The following is a 21413-nucleotide window of genomic DNA, read 5'->3' on the forward strand; positions in this document are numbered from 1 at the left end:
GTATATATAGTAGAAATTTCTACTATACTTAATTAATAAATCATCCAGGAATTTCACAAACTAGGCACAAAGAAGCACAGGTCTCTGTCTCAGTGACACTGTGGATCACCTACAAAAGCACCTGTATGTATGAAAACCGTGATCAAAGATGCTTCCATCAAAATGGGCATCAGGACTTCAGGCATTTTTGCACCACCATAAATACACATAATGTGTATCAAGATATTCATGTAACTGTCCTTGAGGAGGAAAATGAACCAATTCAGCCACACTGGCATTTGAACCCATGTGTCCAGGAATCATAAAGAAAAATAGTCCCAAGGTAACTTAAACTATCAAAGCAAGGAATATCTGAGCCACTTAGGTATTAGCTGAACTTGTGTCATCAGTCCTGTTTCAAACTTAATGGGGTCATTGTTTAACTACAGACCGAAAAAAAAAAGCTAGCTATAACACAAATAGCTACAGCACATCCAGAAACATCCTGTTTCCTATTCTGATAATCTGACCAAATCATAAAAACAGAAAGTTGAGAGGGGAAATACGGTCTGTAACTAAGGAAAAAAGCTTCAAGGCTTGATTCCTGTATCAGAAGATGCAGAGACATCCCTGCAGCCAGGATACAGCAGGAAGCAGCTGGTGCACAGGTTCAGTTTTCTCTGGTCATTCAGGTATAAATCCTTTCACCTTGCAGGCATGAATGCAAAAGGTGGCTGTTTCTGTACCACTACTAATTTGCAATCTGCTGACCTGTAGGTCTTGCCTAAAAGGCCCAGCTGAAGAGCACAGTTCTACCCTGAAAAATAAGGCTCCTATTTTTGGAAAGACAAAGAGGAGACAGACAGGGAAGGGAGAAGGATGCTGCCCAGACCAGTTATGCTGTTTTCATCCTTCAAGTTTCCCAGGATCTAACTAGATAAACCCCAAAGCAACCTTGTCTGACCCTGCATCTGAGACTGTCTTGTGAAGGTTGAACTGAAGAAATTTTGAGATTACTTCCAATCTGAATTATTCCATAAAGTACACATTTAGAAATAATTGTGAGCTTGTGGGTATTTTGAATATATTATGAAAAAACAAAAAAACACAGTAATGAACCGACAAAAGTAAATGCTTGCAATAACAGTCATATCATCACCCTTTATCCATGTTAAGTCATCAGTCTGACAGGATGACACAAATTCCATTTGCCGTAATAATGATTCCCTACCTTGAGATAACCTGTTTTAAATTCTGTTACACAACAATAGTTCTAGACTCAATTCTAATTACCAAGCCAATGTTAGTTATAATTACCATTATAATGGATCAAGAAAGCCAGGACATGAAAGCAAGTCCAGAAATAACAGCAAATCTTGGCTCATCTTTTAAGTGACCTCTTCAAAATTTCATGAAGTATGTTGAATCCCCCTCAATGTAATGCCACAGAAGGACAGAATTTGTTTTGAGGGCTTTTTTCAAAGAGCCAGGTTAAGACAGTAATAAATCCACATTCTAAACAACTGAATGAACCTTAATTTGAAAGATCAGAAGGCCTCAGGTAAAAGACACAGACCTACATGTATCCATGCAGGAAGGACTTCTAAAATAAAGTGTTCTTCACCTGGGGAAAACCCCCAAAAAAAAACCTTTTGGACAACATTAAAATAATTTTTTGCACATTATTCAGTATCACATCAGATTGCCTGATGTCAGGGTACACACACTGCAGCACAATAGCGAGCTGAGAATGTGGTAGGGATTTATTAAAGAGTTTTGAAACACATAACACATGGCAAATCTCTTTTTCAGTTGTCTGTCTTCATTCAGCATAATAGTTTAGGGATATTAGCACTCTCTGTGTATTCCAGTCTCTACCGGGTGCCCATGAGAGAGCTGGAGAGGGACTTCTTACTATGTCTTGTAGGAATAAGGCAAGGAGGAATGGCTTTAAATTGAATCAGAGCACCTTTAAATTTGATATCAGGGAGAAAATCTTTACTGTGAAGGTGGTGAGACATTGGAAAAAGTTGTCTAGAGAAGTTGTGGATGTACCTGGAACTGTTCAAGTCCAGGCTGGATGGAGCTTTGAGCAACCTGGTCTAGTGAAAGGTGATGCCCATGTCAGGGGAACTGGATGATCTTTAATTTTCTTTCCAAGACAAACCATTCCATGGTTCTAAGATTCAAAGGGAACAAGCTCTTAACCATGTGACTTTTTGATGAATTTTCACCCAAACCAGAAGTTAGGATCAGCAGACAAGTGTCTACTGCACTTACTAGTGTGCTGTGCAATAAAGAGGATCTGCAGTTAAGCCTAACCAGTTAAGCTTTATTCATGCTATGAAGCAAATACCTAAGACTAATTCCATACCATTCTGGGATAAACCTCACTTGCTCCCCATGTAAAGCAAGCAAACATGGCTATCCGTCAGAAACTGATAAAGTGGATTTACCAGAGAGGGCAGAAAGAAAAGACCATACTCTTGTAAGATACCAAAATTATATACTCCATACAAATGCTGGCCTACTTTAAGGGGTTAAGTGTTTTGAAGAAGGGTTCAAGTGGGGAAGATGATGCCACTCAGTGCACAGGGACAAAATTCCCAGTTTCAGAGGTAGTATGGAAAGAGAGAGGAATTTACCTATAGGATCACACATTTTCATTTAATTACTAGCATTTAAATCTTTATAAGTTTAAGATAATTCATAGATAAGCAATTCTTACAAAATATGGAACTTCAGCTCATGAGACAAAAAGTCTACACAAGTTTGGCAAAATGTAGTCACTACTAGTGCATAAAAATATAGAGTGTTCCAATTTTGAAGGGATTACATGGTGCTCTTTTGGAAAACATGTACACTGAAAAACTAACATTAATGGTTGAACTTTATTCTGGTACCATGTTCTCCAAGAAAAAATTTCCCCTAGGTATCCACCACTAGTAACTGGAAGTCAAAGAACTGCAAGAATAGAACCATCTGGGATCACCTTGTCAGATCTTTGTCCTGCATCATCTTAACCAAAAATTCAACCACTTATAGGTCAAATGAAAGCTAACATAGTACAACTCTCTCATCCCCTAAAAATAGCTAAAGGAAAGCATGGTCCTGTCATATCTTGCACATGCTTCCTTCAAAAATTTTGAACTGAAGACAAAAATTAGCTGCTACCACAAGGCCAGCTTCAACTTGCCTTCCTCATTATCCTTTATCAAGCTGCTTTACACATCAGAAGTGAATAGCTGATAGGAAAGACACAGCACAGGGACTTGGAACATAAATTGAGTCATGACTGCAGCTTTACAGCCTAGAGATAAGCGAGAGTCTTATCTTCCAACCAAAACAATACGTGAAGCTTTTCTATGTAGTTAATTATCACCAAAAAGAAGTAATTTTAAAATTAGATATCTTAGTATATAAGGGGGGGGCAGGAAGAGATTTCCCAGTAGAAACACTCTTACCAAGAGTAAATACTACCATAAAGATATTTTGGCAGTAATCCTAAACCTCCAGAACCTCTTGGTATTTGGCATATTTTGAAGCAGCGTAAAATAAATTTCATGGTCTTTTGATTATCCACACACTCCATTAGATTCTAGATATTTAGTAAATACCACAAAAATGATGATATATCAACATTTGGCTTTTTTTCCTTTCCCTCACCATGAACTAGGCCACAAAATTAACAGGCCTTTTAAAAGAATACTCATACAGCAAATGACCTCCTATAGTGAACAGTGCTTTTCTATTCTCTCTTGGAAACCTCTCAGGTTGCCTACAGTTTTTTCTAGCAGTTTTTCCCTTTTAAAACAGCATGTCCCAAGTAAAGCAAAACAAAGACTGCAGCAGGCAGAGCAACCACTGGGGATTTACCCTCCTGCATACACGGAATTCCCAGAAGAATTTTTTCTGCTGAGGGTGACCACCCAGCAAAATTCCCACTGTGGCACTCCAGCTGGGATGGTGGAAGAGGAAATCTGTAGGGACAACCTCAGTTTCCCAATGTACCCACATCTTTTGTACTAGCATAAATATTCTAGTTAGATTTTAAAACTTCATTACAGTATGTTTGCATCCCAAAAAGCCCTCTCATGAGCATAATTTACTAATATGAATGTGCCTCATAAAGTTTATTCAACTTTCCATGTACACTGAGGTAAGTCATGCTGGTGTAATAAAAACAGGACAATTTTTACCACTTGCATAAATCGCAATTCTGTTTTCACAGATTTATGCAGACCATGCAGCCTCTTCTGATGCTGCAGCCCGGGACCTGGGCTATATAAAATAAGTTTTTCAAAACTTGAAATAGACTAAGCCGCGCTGAACTCTAAGCTACAGATGCTAGAGTGGGACTGACACTCACAGGATCCTGATGAGTGCCAGGTCACACTTGTTGCCACAGCCAGACTCACTGTTTCAGAGAATCACAGAATCAATTGGGTTGGAAAAGACTCCAAGATCATAGAGTCCAATTTATGGCCAATCACCATGTTCAATTAGACCATGGCACTAAGTGCCACATCCAGTTTTTTCTTAAACACCTTCAGTGATGGTGACTCCACCACCATCCTGAGCAGCCCCTTCCAATGTCTGATCACTCTTTCTGTGAATAAATTCTTCCTGATGTCCAACCCCTGGCACAGCTTGAGGCTCATTCCTTTTGGCCCCCTCACTTGTCGCCTGGGAGAAGGGTCTGACCCCACCTGGCTGCAGCCTCCTTTCAGGTGGTTCTAGAGAAGTGAGGGGTGAGGTCTCCCCTGGGCCACCTTTTCTCCAGGCTAAACACCTCCGGCTCTCTCAGCTGCTCCTCATCACACTTGTGCTCCTTCCCCAGCTCCGCTGTCCTTCCCTGGACTCGCTCCAGCCCCTCAATGTCCCCCTTGTGGTGAGGGGCCACGGACAGAGCCACCGTCCTACCCTCCGGCCCCAGCACCCTGCCATGGGGCCGATTCCTGGGAAACTGGAGGCTGCTCTCCCTCCGCTGTGAGCAGGACTCCCTGTCACACTCACTCGCCAGCATTTTCATACAGAATCGAGACATAAACGCGTTTCAATAAGGCTTTAATCCACTTCGCTAACAGCCTTGCCCGTGGCCCCCGCCGGCCGAGGTTCCTGGGCCTGCGGTGCCCTCTGCCGGGCTGCTCCAGCACGGATCCCCGGCCGCCCCCACACCTCCCCGGCCGGGCTTTCCCGGCTGCCAGGCCAGCGCTGCCCCTTCCCCGGCTGCTCCTCGGGGGCCACAGCGCGGCCCCTCCGCTCTGCCCGCCCCGCCTGGGGCCTCTCCGCCACATTCCGGGCAGCGCTGTCTGCGCGGGGCTCCCTGGTGCCGCACCAGCCGCCAGCACCACAGAGAGGGTTAATCACAGAGTCAGTCCGGTTGGAAAAGACCTCTGAGATCATGGATTCAACATCTGAACAACCACCACCCCCCATGTCAACTAGACCACGGCTCTAAGAGCCACATCCAGTCTTTCCTTGAACACCTCCAGGGACAGCGACTCTGTGCAGCCCATTTCAAATGTTACTTTGGCCTGGGGTACTGTCACATCTCCGTTCTTTTCACACAGATCAGTCCACTATAAGATACTAAATAAAGATCTATAGTTGACACATAATGTGTCTTTAGAAATAAACTTACATTTTCTGCAGAAAAAAAAAAAAAAAGTAGCTATCTATCTTAGCCAGTAAGATTCAGTTCTTACAGCTTTCCCTTTGGAGCTTTGCAATCCTCATCACTGCAAAGGGAGTCCTGCATGTAGTCCTTTAGCTCATCATGCTCTATTCCCAACATTTGGATTTTTAGATAGTCACAGTCTCAAAGTATAAAGAGAAATAGGAAATGGTCTCTCACCCACCACACTACTGGAACTTGGGCACCAACTTGTCACAAGCAGCCAGGGACTGTAGAGAATCCAGATGATCATCTCTGGTGAGAAACTCACCCACCTGATGACTTTTTGCATACACATCGAAATACAAGAAATTCAATTTTAATATAAGAACAAGCTGCTTTACTGCAAGGGTGACCAAGCACTGGCTCATGCTGCCCAGAGAACTTGTGGAGTCTCTGCTCTTGGAAATACTCAAAACAAACCAAACATAGCCCTGAACAGCCAGCTTCAGCTGCCCAGATGCGAGTAGAAGGATTTCACTAGGCACTCTCCAGAGGTGCTTTCTCAACCCCAGTCATCTTGTGATTCTGTGACCATACTACCAAGATTTATGTGAGGGGCACTGCTTGGTTTTGAGGTTTGAGTCAAAGAAAATGCCTTGAAATTCTTGTGTACCGCATTCCTTCTGAAAAGATAAGGTAGGCAAAATCCTCACACTGCCCCAATTCAAATGCAAACAAATATAAATATATGCCATTACTATAGCAGCAGCTTTTTTTCTTAAACTTGGAACAGTTTCTTACCTTACAAAGCTCATCAGTCTCCTCTTTGGCAGGCAGAGAATTAGTGTTTGTGCAGGAGTCCGAGTCCGATATCTCTAATGAGCCGTCCTCTTTTTCTGACCCATCACAATGATCGGTGGAATCAGTATCCTTCTCCCAGTCAATGAGCTTCAATTCATCTAAAACAGAATATTAGTAAAAAGAGTTTTTCTTAATCACCATCTATTATAAACACAAAGAGTAATACCACAGCTATCCTGAACTTGGGGGAAGAATGGCAACATTATTTTTTACCTATGTTCAACTGATCTTTAAGTATTTTGTGTCTCATAAAAGCTAAATCCTACTAGCTAAAAATGTTCTGTGAGGAAGGATAAAAATGACATACAAAAAAAAAAAAAAGATTGCAAAGTACTGTCTGTAAAGAGGTGGTACACTGAACTGCACAGGTAGGTAGGGTGTTCTTTCAGTTTAGTTATTATTAATTTTCCATAGTTTAGTTAGGGGGCTTTTTTGCCCAGCCGCATTGGATTTTCCTCGTGTACTTGTTCAGAATTAACTGTTCTAAGCAAATGCCTTAAACAGTGTTAACTAACATCTGCTACATGTGGCAACCCTCACAGAGGACTGAAAAAGCTAGCTGAAATGGTCATCTCTTAGAACACTATGCTTAAATATTCAAGTCTGCAAATCAAATCTCTAAGCACATCAAAGAGAGAATTGTTGAGGACAAATTAAGAGAAACAGGAATAAGAAAAGATGGAGGCAAAAAAACAACAAATGAAAAAGTCCCAAACAAACCCACAATGCAATGGCAATAAAAGATGCAGACAGAAATGCGGAACCTTTTTCCCACCATCCTTAGGATCATGTGGTATTTAATGCAACTCCAAAAGTCCATTTGTAACTCCAAGCATCTACTGAAGGGCATGGAAGCCTGAGCTACAGTAGCAGCCTCAATCCTTTAGGTCCAAATGCCACAAGGTAATGAGAAGTGATAATTTCAATGTGTTTTGCATAAATGAGCATGTTCAAAGGAGAAGGGATGAAAGCTTTTAGGGAGTTGCTTTTCTTGCTTTTGTAAATGTCATATTTCTAACACTGGAATAGTCATGTACAAGGGAGAGGCAGCAGAGAAAGAAAGCACCTACACCATGCTCCAGACATCCGTACATATCCATGGAACTGTGGAAGTACCTTCTGTACTTGGCAGTGCTACTGTAATCTAAATTACTAGTTTCTATACTGACCTTTCAAACTCTGAAGTCATCCAGACAAGCACACAGCTGTAGTGCTGCCTCCTTTTACACACACAAATGCATTTATTTCTGACTATGAGGAAGCTTCATCAGAAATTTTAGACATCAGCAATCGGGTAGCACAAAGACGTTTCTCTTGAAGCTGTGTGACAAGCTGCACAGAACTTGTGACAACGGTATAAATTCCTTGATGAAATACAAGGCAATCCACTTTATCTTGTCACACTGAAGTACTGACACTCAACTCAACATGAAAGGGAACATCTCTTTAAAAACTACTTTTTCCCTACTGTCACCTCACCTACAATTGTACCTACATATGCACGCACACACAGGCACATTGGGTACAATGCTAAAATTAGTGTATATGATGGCTACTTCAAAAAACATGGAAATTACAGTACTTTAATTCCCCAGTGCTCTCAAGACATTTTTGGGTTTAGAAGAAAAACATGACAATTATTGGATTTTCTCAGTAACCTTCAAGCAGATACATAACACATCAGGGTTTCTTCAATTACAGAGAGAAACCAAATTTTGCTATCTTACAAGCATAAAAATATGTCTGTGCATTGTCTCAAAAAAAAAAAAAGAAAAAAAAAAGAGGAAGATTAAAGCCTGCAGGATATACTTGCAGGGGATAAGTGAATGATATTAATGGTAGGTTAGAAAAATTCCTGCTCAGCAACAGATTGCAGTTCAGGAAATGAACAGTCCTTCCTTTTTGAAAAGAAGAAAATGACTAGGAATTACAAAAGATAACCATCAGATAATGGTTAATTGGACAATGACAGTGTTATATAGATGGTAAAAGTATAGAAGGAAGAAGATTTTGCATTTTTGCTTCAAGCCTAAGGAGCATATTTAAACAGTGTCATGAAACAAAAAGGCATCAATCAGTCAATCTATTTGTTCAGCTCACAGCAGTGTTTGAATGCTTTGTCAGACATCCAGGATCCAGTCTATTTGTAATATTTCAGATCTAGCCGAAGTATTACAAAGTTAACCTAACTTATTTTTACATTGTAAAGACTTCCTAGCAAGTTCTAATGCAACTTAAACATTATCCCAATTAAGCAAAGATTTTTCTGTCTTCAGCTGCACTTTTTAATCAATTTTTCTCCCCTCTGTCATCTCCTGGTCCATGAATTAGAGAGGAAGTTCTAAGAACTAAACTCATGGCTGTTCATATAGTGCAGCTAACGGGGGAAGCAACGGAAGACCTTGTTCCAAAATGAAAATGCATGGCACAGAAGATGATGCTATCTGCAGCTGCAAAGTCTGCCATATCTAGCCAGTAGATGCAGACAACTGTGCTCCTTTACTCCAGGGTTTAAAGTTCTGGTACGTAATTTATACTAAGAGCTTACTCTATACCTAGATGAAATTTATAAAAAAACCCCAAACCTTCCAACTGATCTAGCCAAAATAGGAATGGATCATGTCATTTTGTCAGAATGACCTCAAGAATATTTTCATTGCAGCACCTGAAATTGACAGGTTTCTTGTTAAATCTTGCATTTGAACTTACCTTCACTACTTCTGTCCTCTAACAATAAATCATGTCTGTTAGGCGATTCCTCTGCTTTGGAAGTGTCACTTTTTTTGCTGTGCAACCTTGGAATCAATGTCTTATTTTCATCATCTGAAAAATCACTGCCACTAGAGGTCCATATTATGTCTTCAGCTTCCTTAGAACTTACAGCACCAGCTCCTATGAAAAAATATTGCAAAGTGTTAGATTGTTACAGAAATGCAGTTCTGTTAAATTTAGAAGAATTAAAAGTTAAACTGTACTATTTTCAATGGGCAAAATTATAAATTCTATTACTAGGCATCAGAGATTAATACTGAAGTATTAACTCACATGTATTTCTTAGTCATACATGCATTATTTTCAGTTTAGCCCTCAACAATAAATGAATGTTTTATACAATGAGGCTACCACTGTGTACTTCAGCAGTGTGAGGACAAGTCATGACTGTCTGACATTCAGTCCCCCTACACACAGTCCTAACACTCCTCCACTCCCCCGCATGTACCCTTGTAAAATGCTGACTGGTTTAAAGAAAGACTGCCCTTAGAATTCTGGGTTTGGGAGCTCTCTGACTTTATCCAATGTGTAACAAAGAATAAAAGTATTCCATCAGTAGAGATTACCGTTCAGTTTTTTCCTGAGGGAAAAAAAAACCCCAGCTTCTCAAGTGTTGAAAAGAAAAGCTATTTTTGAAGTAAGACCTTTTAATTCAAAGTACCTTTCTGCATAATTTTTAATCATAAAAGCAAGAAAAAAAGGATTCATGCTTAGCACAGAGCATACTGAACTAGGAAGGTAGAATTTTCCACTTCCTACCACAAATAAAACATTATAGATGGGAATTTAGATGATTACTGGGCGTTTGGAATTAGGCAGAAGGGCCCAGAAGAGAAAAACACAACCACATCTCCTCCTGCAACACAGAGAGGTTCTTCTTAGAAATCTAGAAAAGCTAGAACCCCAAAAGATAAAAAGAAGTGCCCAGCAGGTCACCTACTTACATCCAACAGAAGCAGCACAGCTGCTGGAGCAAGCAGAAACACAGACTGAAAAATACCACCCCTTCTTTCTTTCTTTTCCTCTGGGCTCAAAAAAAAGGTAAGAACTAGAAAGAGTAAGTCCCCCTCCTCTTCATTCTGCCTAGAGTTCTTTATTTTAATGACAACTTTACATAACTCAGGGGCATACAGAAGACTGTAAAAGCAGGAGGTTGACAAAACTCTGATTTTTTATCTATTGCTCATATTTACAAAATATGTGTTCTCTCATGCCTGCTTGTCTGTCTAGAAGAAGACAGAATAATCTCACAATCTGTACAGCTAAGGGCTATTTTTCATTCCCTTCTAATAAAAGTGTGAAGGATTTAAATGTCCCATCCTTGCTATAATACACACTGTGTACAGCATTAGTGATGCTTCTTTCACCTTTTCAAAAGCAATAGCTGAGTGCCTGCAGCTTTGCAGAATACATTTCTGGCACTATGGGTGAATAGATGAGCCCCACCACAATACTGACAGACTGTGTATCTTATCAAAATTAGCTTCTAATTACAGCTACAGAAGAAGAAATCAATCAGTATTTTGAGCCAACTTCTACCCCAATACAGGACAAAATAAAGTAACAATATTCTGACAATGTTAAAATGAAATAATCAAAACATACCAGATGCACTTTCAGCAGCGGTTAACAGTGGTCCAAGATGCTTCTTAATCTTGGATTTCTTACTAGAAGGCCTCTGGGACTATATTAAAAAGAGACAGAGATTTAATCATGAAGACATTAAAAATAATTTTAACAAGTATCAATATATTCAAAGCTGTTGTTATTTACCCACCAAAGCTCAGCAGAACAATTTCAATTTCTTTTAAAAATCTTTTACAAGACTGTAATATAATGAGGTATTTAAACATGAGAACAGTAACATAAAATCTGAATTTTCATATATTTGGAAAATACGAACTTTCTGTGACTGACAGAGATCACACGTGACCTTAAGAATAAGAGCCAGTATTTTCAGCACTAAAATGTCAAAAGTGGGCATCACAACATGCTTGGTAAAGCATGTGTCCTACTGAAAAGTTACAGAATTACTTGGTTCCCTGTCTCTGATTTTACTATATCCCACAAGATATGCAACACCATGACTGCTCCATACCAGAAGAAACAGAAAAGCAGCTTGGGGTCAGCACAAAATATTCTTCATTCCAAGCTGGCTGATCAAGCAGGATTTTCTACACTTAATTCACTCTTGCAAACATATTCTTTAGGTCTAGCAAAAAATCGTCAGATGCAAGCTACAGTATTTTTGTTTCATATTTTTCAGGAAATGTAGCACTCAATCCCAAATATCAAATTACTTTTGCATCCTTCAGTGTATTATTGGAATTTTCTAAGTGATAAGTGCTATCTAGAACACAACATATTAACTTATGCTCAGCAAGTTACATTAACAAGTTAAGACAATATCCTTATGTAACTGTGCTTTCCACTTTTTGTCTCTTTTGACAGTTGCAACAACATGCTGTTAGTTTGGGAACAACACCAAAAAGAAGGCAACATCTTACTATTCAGTCAAGCATGGAAATTCACTGTCAGTTTGCATCTGTTACACCACTAAGGCAGCATTTTACCTCCAGCAATGAAGTGCTCTGAAAACCATCCCCACACCTAAGCCACGCATTGGAAATCCAAGCAGCAGACACTGATGTCCTGACATTTGACTTTTTCAGATGCAGAGGTGTCTCATCTGGGAATGGTGTGCATTCTGCATTCCACAGTCTCTTCCGCTAGAGAAAGGAAAAACAAACCCATTAAAAACACTGTCTAGACATAATCAATTTCAAGTTAAATTTGCTTAATCTAGGCTACCCCTAGTATTTTCTGAATGCTTACAAACAAATTCTAATTTTTAATAAGCCTGGGAAAAAAAGCCTCAACCATTTGCAAGCATCTTTTATGCAGCACTAAATAACACCACCACCAATGTCAGAGAAAATTAAATTTTTAGTAAGTTCACTGTGTATTGGACTAAGTTACAATTCATAGTACCCGATAGCTGCTCAGCGAAGCTGAAAATACTATGTTACACAAGAATAGCTCACTAAAATACACTTTAACTAAATAATGCTTTCAAAGTCGTATTTAATCTGATTGGATTTTGTTTATGCAGGAGGTCACACTAGGTATCATTATACAGTTCACCATTAAAAATAACCAGTCAACCAAAAAAACTACCCCAGATTCTTTCAGCTGTAAGAATTACATTTATTTTCACAACCATTTCCCCATCAAAAACATTGCCTTACCCTTATGGGATGCTGGAAATCATTTGGATTATTAGATAAATCACAAAACAGGATGCTGATTATCATCCAGTGCTAACTTCATGCAAGAGATTGTAATATCTGAAAACAGCTAAAGATTCACGACAGAATTGCCTGTTATCAAATCCAAAGCTATCTCTCAGATTCAACACCAGTTTACACACAGAAAATGAACTTAAGCATGATAATAATTTTATCCTACTGTGCTGCTGAAATTTATCTTAGAAAATGTTGATTGTATCATCTGAGTATGTCTGTCTTCTGATATACCTTCTCTCAACCGACTACAGTTCCTACCTGTAAATAATTATTACACCAAAGTTAAGTTAATCAGCACACACATTTTCTGCCAGGCTGGCCAATTAGGATTGTAACATACATGTCAAATATACGCAAAACAAAAAACCAAAAAGTAGAATCACAGAATATCCTGAGTTGGAAGGGACCCATGAGCATGATAGAAACCCAAATCCTGGCCCTGCACAGCCCCAAGAATCACACCATGTGCCTGAGAGCACAAGCATTTGGCACTGGTTTTCCATTTTGTAAATGGCAATGCATATTTGTTTTCCATAGGTTTTTTTTTTTTTTTTCCAGCGCTCTTGAGAGTGAAACAAGCAGTTTCCAAAAGCCTACAGTGAGCAGCATCAGTCACAAAGTCCGATAAGAAGACAGAGTGAAACAAACACACTTGGCAGTTTCCACTGATGATAACTGACCCTGCTAAGAGCCTCTTCTAAAACTGCAGGGGGGATTCAGACCTCAAAGCACCTACTCATTATCACCAAAGTCAAACTGTTCCCATAACTACTCCCATAGAAAGGTACAGTCTTGAATCTGACATGGTAATAAATCCAGAATTAACAGTGCTTTGGTGAGGACATCATGTCAGCTAAGGAGAATACAGCAGTTTATCATGAAAGGATAACATGACAACACAAAGAGAATTTAAGCACTGCTTCCCTCCCAGTGAAGATGCTGGCCCAAGCCTCGATTTTCAGAGTGCTTAGACGGGAATTTCTGCATTGGGCTGTCCTCTTGCAAAGTGCTTCTGATGGTTTTTAGCTTTCGCCAGTGCTAGGAGTCTTGCTTATATGCCTGGTTTTGTAGCTTCTAGAAGATTTTGCGAGATACATTTTGCAGATTTACAGTATCAAATACAGTTCACCTAAGCTTGTTTCTTGAATGGGATGCTCCAGTTTTGTCTGTGCCAACAGCAGCACCATAGCTTACAAGCAGGTTTACAGAACACCACTTCTGATGGTTACTTAAAAGCAGAAATGGTTGCAAATAAGTGAAAAAGAAATACACATCATTGCATGCACTACATGTTGCATGAAATAGGCATTGTAATTTACTTCTACTGTTAGGAAGCTTAATAAACACAGAACTAGGGAGTTACTCTCTGCTAAGTCTCTCATTCATGTTATTCTTAAAATCATGACATTTCCTGACAGACAGGAAACCTCAATGTCTCTATCCTGTGCAACACCAATGGAACAAAGCAACAGCATGACACAAGAGGAAGGGGATGAACAGCAGAATGTGGCAGCTGAGACATGGCCACCACTGCACAACTGCCACAGTTTGGGAAAGGAATACCATACAAGAATCAGCAGGATAAAAGCCACATAAAAGCCCTCTAGCTAAGTAATCCCTAAGGTTAGGGTGCATATAGAAAGGATATGCTTACAGTCAACAATGTTAGAAAAGCAGACTGAGTAGAACAAACAGCTGGGTTTATGCTTAGATGGTTACGCTTATATTTAGAGTTCAATGTGAAGTTGCACTGGAAGTGACTTTTAAACACCTGAAATTCAGAGTACTAGACAGTCATGGCTGTGACAGGCAAAAAGACTTTTCATAATTCATGACTTCACAGCAGAAGAGTTTTAGTTAATCCTGCACTTCCTTAACCTGACTAAAGGCAGGGCTGCTCAGGTTTTCAGAGCAGCACTACAGAGCTGTCTCAGGGCAGATGATTCCATGACAAACCAGAAACAACTGGAACCCCCTCTTCCTATTCTTCTTCCAAAGCACTTGGCACTCGCCAGACTCTGTGCAGACACAGCAATGATGAACCAAATGGTCATAAAACTTCTTTGGGAAGAAGCACTTGTTATCTACAGCTGATGCAGCAGCAGAAGAAAGGATAGAAGGGTCGGTGGGACCGCTCCAGCAGCTGCTTGACACCATGTCAGCTTATTTACAACCTGAAGAACCATCATTACTGCAGACAGATCTGGTTAATTAGCTCATTGTTTCACCATGCACCCTGCTCCCCAGATTCAAGAAAATTCAAGAGTTTCTGCTACCATCACACAGAAATTTATAGCCACTAAAATCATTGAGAAAACCTGAAAACAGTCCCTGAAGTCCCAAACCAAGAAAGTAAAGAAATACACCCTTTACATGAGATGTTCCTCAGCTACTGCGAATTCTTGCAGACACCACTTGGAAGGAAACAAAAGAGAAGGATTTATGATTGTTGATACTGACAGCAGTGGCTTTGAGTCCTGTGCTACAAATACCTTGCCACCATTTCCCACATCCTAGATCACCTTAAAAAACTGAAAAAAAAATAAAATAAAAGAGACAATTACCTCATCCCAAACTCCCTGTTAATTTAAATATCTCCATGTAACCATTTGATGTGAATTCATGAAACAGGACCTACAGCTTCAATCCAGTTGCTGAGAGAGCCTGGGAGCAGGTGCAAGGGAGCTGAGAGCAGCCTGCAGGGCCTCTCTTTGGCTCTTTGCCTTCAGGCACGGTGGGAACAGTGCCAGTGCTGGGGACAGCACTGTCACCCTTCACCTGCAAAGCCACCTTGGCACAGAGGGGTGGTGTCCAAGGACTTCTACCACAAGAATACATCTGCTGGCATGCAGAAATAGAAAGTTTTAAAGGCTCTTAGCTTCTGCCCAAGCCTGCTTTAAGGCAGCAGAGAAACAAACACTTTAAGAAACTTACTTCTCAAGAATAAATATTTATAATGAAGTTATCTGAAGACTGTGCTGTTCCCAAAGAAATGCAGCAACAATTGTAAGTTCTTTTAATCTTGAGTCACAAGGTTAATCATCTTTTTCTTTTAATCAGAAATAAAAACGGGGCACACAAAAAATAAGTGGTGTAATTTACTGAAGGAATGCATAAAGTGTCTAGAAACAAAGTATTGGAATTAAAAAAAAAATAAAAAAAATCACTGAATCAGGCTCAAAAGAACTAGAGTGTGTAGACCTGTCACACATCACAAAATCAAGATTTATTACAAAACAGTCAAAGAACCATGTAAATTGTGTAAAGTGTCAGAAGCCAAAATATGACCTCTGAAATTCTGAGTTAAAAAGGGCAAGGCTAGGATGGCTATGTCATATAGAAATTGTCTTGACCTCTGTTCCCAAAAGCATTGCATTTTGTCTCTGGAGCAGTTCCTTCTAAATAAGTGAAAAAAAAAAAGAGTTACTCCTGTTGGCATAAGTGGAATTAGGATCAAGCCCTCCTAATAAAGGGCATCGCAAGCAACTTACCCCATTACTCCTTTAGTTATTATTTGAGTTATTAGTGAGATAAGGTAAGTCAGCCTACATGGTGCAGATGTGAGGAAAAGGGAGGCACACTCTGAAAACACCACGAAAATGCATAGCGATTACACAACAGACTACTGCAAGTATGGGGCTGGGGTGTTGGCTTTGACTTCTAAATAGATGTTCCTATCTAGAACATCTCCAGTCAACCAATCTGCGTGGTTACTTATTCCCAGGACTTCTTGCCCTGGAACACCCTGTATAGTCACTGGGACCATATGCTCAAAGGCTACTCATTACACACCCTTTACACTCCAGACAATCCCACTTCTCTGGGACAACCCCAAAAACCACAGGAAGAACCCGCAGGAGCACATCACCCAATATATTATCTACCTCATATGCAAGTGGCTTTTCTTTGACACATCACCTTCTCTAACACAAAAAGCAACATAAGTTGAAGGAGAAAACTAGTGATAAAACATTTCACCACATTAACTCCTCCTGCTACAGGCTTCCAAATCCAAAAATTTATCACATCACTTAAACATCAGTCAGAAATGTTCAAATACAACTGTTACATTCTTGTAGAGAGAGTAGAATGAAAAAGTATTGAAAATCACAGCTCTAGTTGACAGAGACTCTTCATGGTTTTAAAAAAAAAACAAAGGGAGCAATCACATAAAAGTACGCAGATATCAAACACTAAGCAACAGCCACCCTCACCTTTCACCTTTGTTCTTATTGATTTCACATGAAAGTACTCAAACTGAAACACCTCAGATAGTGTTGGGCTTCAAAAGCCCAATTTCAAGATAGTACAAAACTGAATTTGACAACAGGCACCTGATTTTCAGCAAAGTGCAGTATTCATGATACTGAGTTCCTAAAAGTGCAACTACTCATTTTAGTGGCTAGATAAAAAGTTCTAATTTAATATGAAAACGTCCTTGCATTTTAAACTCTCAAGGGAGGACTCAAATAAAGGTTGCAGACTTAAAGTCAAGGCTTGTAGCTTTTTCCCAGCAAAGATTATTTTTTTTACTCCTATAAAAACAGTATGTTTATTTCCAAAGATGATTCACAACAACACGTGTGGGCCCTAGAAAGGTTCTCATCAAGTTGTAACCATTCATAAAAAAAATTTATACTGTATGATCACAGTCAATGATAGCAGTGATAACCTGCCATTGCATACCTCCTTCTACTCTCATGGGAAAGAAATATTAAACAAAATTAAAATCTTAAAATAAGATTCCCATTGCTATTCGTGTGAGACCAAAATTTTTAAAACACTCTTTTAAAAGCTTTCTTTGTGCTCATGATTTTTTGCTACACCAAATGAAAGACTATTTTCCATGACTTACACTGACATATATAAGATTACCATTTGAATGTCAGGATTTTTTAACCTACACCTCCTTTTTTAAGCAAGGGTATAAATTATAATATGCTTACATTGAAATAAACTTTCATGGAATAAGAATACTATTGAAGTATACTTTGTATTAACAACTAATGCCAAGTAGTTACAGAGAAATCCTCAATCTGTGAAAGCAGTTAAAGCAGAAGTATTTTAGAAAAGCTTACACAAAATTAAGTCATCCAAAATGTTTAGGATACAGTAACAGTATCACACATTTTTGTTACATCTCAGGTTGGCATGGGTTTTTAATCAGCTTAATTAATAGTGAGGAAGTGAGGAGGACTGCTCTATTTTCCCTTGATCAGTATAAATTTTCATTCATAAAGTAACAAAGAATATTATCTTGGCCATCAAAAGGAGTTACTATTATCACAGGCTGTTATCACATTGCAACAAGAGTTGGTGAAATATTGTTTCAGTTAAGTGTGCATTTTTTCACTAGCCAAGAACTTAAAAGTCTTGAAAAGAAAACACGTATAGTGTCAATATTTCAGGTTAATTTATGTGTAGTAGGTTATTTTGAAGCTTGCTGTTGACATTTTCTTCCATTAAAATTTATTTTAAATGTGTTTATATTTAAAAAGTGGTTGAACATGCACACCAGTATAGACAAAATTCTTCAGGAACCAGATCTGTCATTTGCCAACTCTATTTGCCAGCTCTATATACCAACATTTACAGTCCCTCTTTCAGCAGTACCTCAATATTAACCAGAGCCAGCACATCCTAATTGCCCCTCTGCGGGGAACATCCAATGCACCAAGCAAATTACCAAAGCAGAGGGACCGAAAAACAGCACGGGGCGCTTCTCCTCCCTCCGCTCCCACACAGGGAAGGAAGCCGCTCAAAACAGTATCAATGCCGGCCAGTTCCCACAATTCTCTTTTCCTCTCAAGTTCCACTCTCCCTGCACTGTTTCCCCGCCTGCCCTGTATCAAGGCCGAGCTCCGCTCCCCTCGGTGCGGCGGTGCCACGCTGCATTTCCCTGGCAGTGTTGCGCAACCGCGCACACCAGGAACGCGGGGAAGGGCCCGTGTTCCCGCCCCGCGTTCCAGCCTGGCGAGTCCGCAACACAAGTACCGCCTCGGAGCCGGATACGAAAGGGCAGCGAGGGCACAGCGCGGCGGCGGCTGCTGCTCTGCTGCCACCGCACCACCCACCCCCGCGCCCCTCGCAGCGGGGCCGGGAGGCGCGGCTGGCCGGCGGCCGGGGCGCATGGCAAGGCCGCCGGGATAGAGCGCGGGGAGCACCACGGCTCGGCTTGGCTCGGCTCGGCCCTGCGGGGCAGCCGGGGAGACATTCCCCGGCCCCGCCGAGCCCCTTCTCCTCCCGTCCCGCCGCCGCCGGTACCTTCCCGCCGGGCATCGCCCCCGGCGCGGCGCCGCGTCCCCGGTCACGTGGCCGGGGAGTACCGGGGGCGGGGCTCAGGGAACCCCCGGCTCGCGCCCGCCCTTTGCAGCTTTGGCGCCGCCGGAGCCGCGGCTCCTGATAGGGTGGAGCGCGGATGACGTAAGGGCAGGGCGGGGTTCCCGGGGGCGCGGGAGCCGTTCCGCGCTGTGGGAGCCGGCTGGGATTTCCCGGCGGGAAGCTCCACTGCCGGCGCCGTGTCCCTCCTGCCCTCAGAGCCGAGCTGGCCCGAGGCCTCAGGAGGAGCCGGGGGTGCCGAGAGCTGGGCCGTCTGTTCCCTGCCCAGGGCAGCGGCTGAGTTGGCAGCGCTGATTTTTGAGGGGATGGTGTGGAGAGTGATGTTTTATTCTCTCCTTCTGTCTGTCCTTCTCTGAGGAGGAGTTTTTTCAACCTGGGTTTCGCCTGTGCATCCTTTATGATAGCCAGGGTCACTCTGATGTAAATCTCAAATAAATGTTTAACGCCACAAGGAAAGAAAGCAAAGGGATGGAAACACTGGCTTAGATAAAAGTGATAAAAACTTAGATACCTAAGCTAGTAATGTCTAAACACAAGGCACTTGATGAAAAATACGTTTGCTGTTAAGTCATTAAAATACGATTTCTTTAACTTCCTAAAGAAAAAGTAACCTGATACATTTACTGGCAAAAAGGGTAATGTCAGTGCCACGATGTAGACTTGGAACTTAAACTGCTTTGCATGGATGTTCTCTTCCATAAAATGACAAACTGCAGCTAACAGAAGGAAAAAAGGCTGATCACCTTTGCAAATGCTTTACTGGTGCAAGTGGAAACACTGACAGAAAAGGGACAGATAGGTTATTTTTATATTGCTTATTGTACGTTCTTGACAAGGTCACCTTGGCTGTTAGTGCAGCTGTTAAACACAAGTAATTATAATTTTTATAAAATAAGGTAGCTGTATCTCGCAGCTGAATTAGAATTTATAAAGTACTTACATTTTGATAGAAGGTACTGCATGACTGCATTTTTATTGTTGAACCCTAATTATATATATCCGTCTATAGTTCAGTTTGTATTTTTTCCAAAGCACCCTATGGCAAATACCTGTCTGGCATTCCCTTCATAAAACTGCCACTAATTAAAGTGGATTTTGCAAACAGAAGATCCAGAAACATCATTATCCAAACCCTGTGCTGCCTTTGATTTTTATGTTCAAAACAGAATTATAAGCACTAGGTTCTCTGTCTTCCAAAAAATTTGCACTATTTCTTCTGAAATTACCAGACTGACAAATTAATTCTATTATATATCCTCAAGGTGGTTTTCTTTGAAAAAGTGTGTTATTGCACTGCTTCACTAAATAATCTTATGTTCGAGCTAAACCACAGAGAAATGGACCACAGAAGTCTGGTCTGCTTTAGTGAGTGTATTTTTTTCTGTACATAAACTCCTTCCAAGGATTCCAAGGTGCTCACACCTGGGAGGATCTTACTTTTATAGAATCCTGAGAAGGTGACCCAGTCTATAGATTCCTTTTATTTGTTTTCATGTTCTTCACAAACAAGTACTGAAATGTCATGGAAGTAAAGAAAGTGAGAAAACCACCCTAAATACTAGGAACTAAAAACAGAGCTGCAACTTTTAAAAAAAATAATGTCTCCTTTTCATTATTAGAAATAATGTGAAGAAAGAATAATAAAAGCCAATCTTCTTGACAAAAGCTTAAATTTCAAATTCCACTACATTATCCTTCAAGTCTGTTAAAAATTTCTGTGCATTATATTTTGGAAGTAATAATAAACACAATTGGTTATTTTTTTAAGAACTGGTTTTTCAACTACATATACAAGTATATCTGTGTTTTCACAGGCTTAAATAATAGCTTGAGTCCACTGTTTTATCTGATATACTGACTGACTGTATTTGCACCAAGATCAAATCAACTCTGCTCAGGGAACATTAAGAGATTGTGTACTTTTTGTATTTTTGTTGTGTGAAAATTCTTTGAAAACTATAAAATTTCTGTTAGCAATAAAAATTGATTTCTGCAGTGAAATCCAGAAAAAAGGGCATTTATTTGTTGGTGGTGCTGTTGATTGCACCAATGTTCCTAATCTGTGTGTAGAAAGCACTCTTTCAAAGAAACAAAATGTATTTTATAGATGAGTTAAAGATAAGGAAGGTTAAATTACTGAAGTTTGGAGCACTCGTTTGTATTGATTGAATGTGCCCGTCTCCTTCATTCTAATATGGGTTTATGGATTCATTTCCTCTTATGGAGCATTAAGTCAGAGGTTTAAAAGCTTTCCAGTGTACAAAGTCTGGTACAGACAATGTCAGATTCAAAGAGAAAGGTTTTTGGTTTGAGTCATTTCTTCAGAAAAGTTTTAAAAGTCACAAGTATCCTAGACACAGAGCTGGGATGAAGTATGTGAGGAAAAACTCATCAAATGTTTTAGAGTCTGTCTTTCAGGGTCAGATAGGTTTTTATGAGTTTGTCGGGGAAGAGGTGATCTGGAGGCCTAGGCTAGATACCAGACAGATCACAGTCTAGATCCAAAATAACTCTTTCTTCTGCAGACTGTGTTGCAG

At 40.3% G+C, this 21413-nt stretch overlaps 1 protein-coding gene across 2 annotated transcripts in view; it reads right to left on the reverse strand.

Moving 5' to 3' along the window:
* Nucleotides 1–18932, reverse strand: part of SPIDR (scaffold protein involved in DNA repair) — a 194405-nt gene extending 175473 nt beyond the window's left edge. Inside the window, exons 1-5 of one of the 2 annotated variants that reach the window (XM_086888531.1) lie at nucleotides 18802–18932; nucleotides 11806–11961; nucleotides 10838–10916; nucleotides 9170–9352; nucleotides 6401–6558 (exon numbers count right to left, since the gene is read on the reverse strand). In XM_086888531.1, coding sequence (XP_086744657.1) covers nucleotides 6401–6558; nucleotides 9170–9352; nucleotides 10838–10916; nucleotides 11806–11961; nucleotides 18802–18816 — 591 coding nt within the window. In that variant the 5' untranslated portion in view covers nucleotides 18817–18932. The remainder of the gene's footprint in view (nucleotides 1–6400; nucleotides 6559–9169; nucleotides 9353–10837; nucleotides 10917–11805; nucleotides 11962–18801) is intronic. The other variant, XM_023921152.2, reaches the window with a different exon arrangement.
* Nucleotides 18933–21413: the final 2481 nt, after the last annotated feature.

Source organism: Cyanistes caeruleus, chromosome 1 (genome assembly GCF_971803275.1).
Source record: "Cyanistes caeruleus chromosome 1, bCyaCae1.hap1.1, whole genome shotgun sequence".
NCBI lineage: Eukaryota > Metazoa > Chordata > Aves > Passeriformes > Paridae > Cyanistes > Cyanistes caeruleus.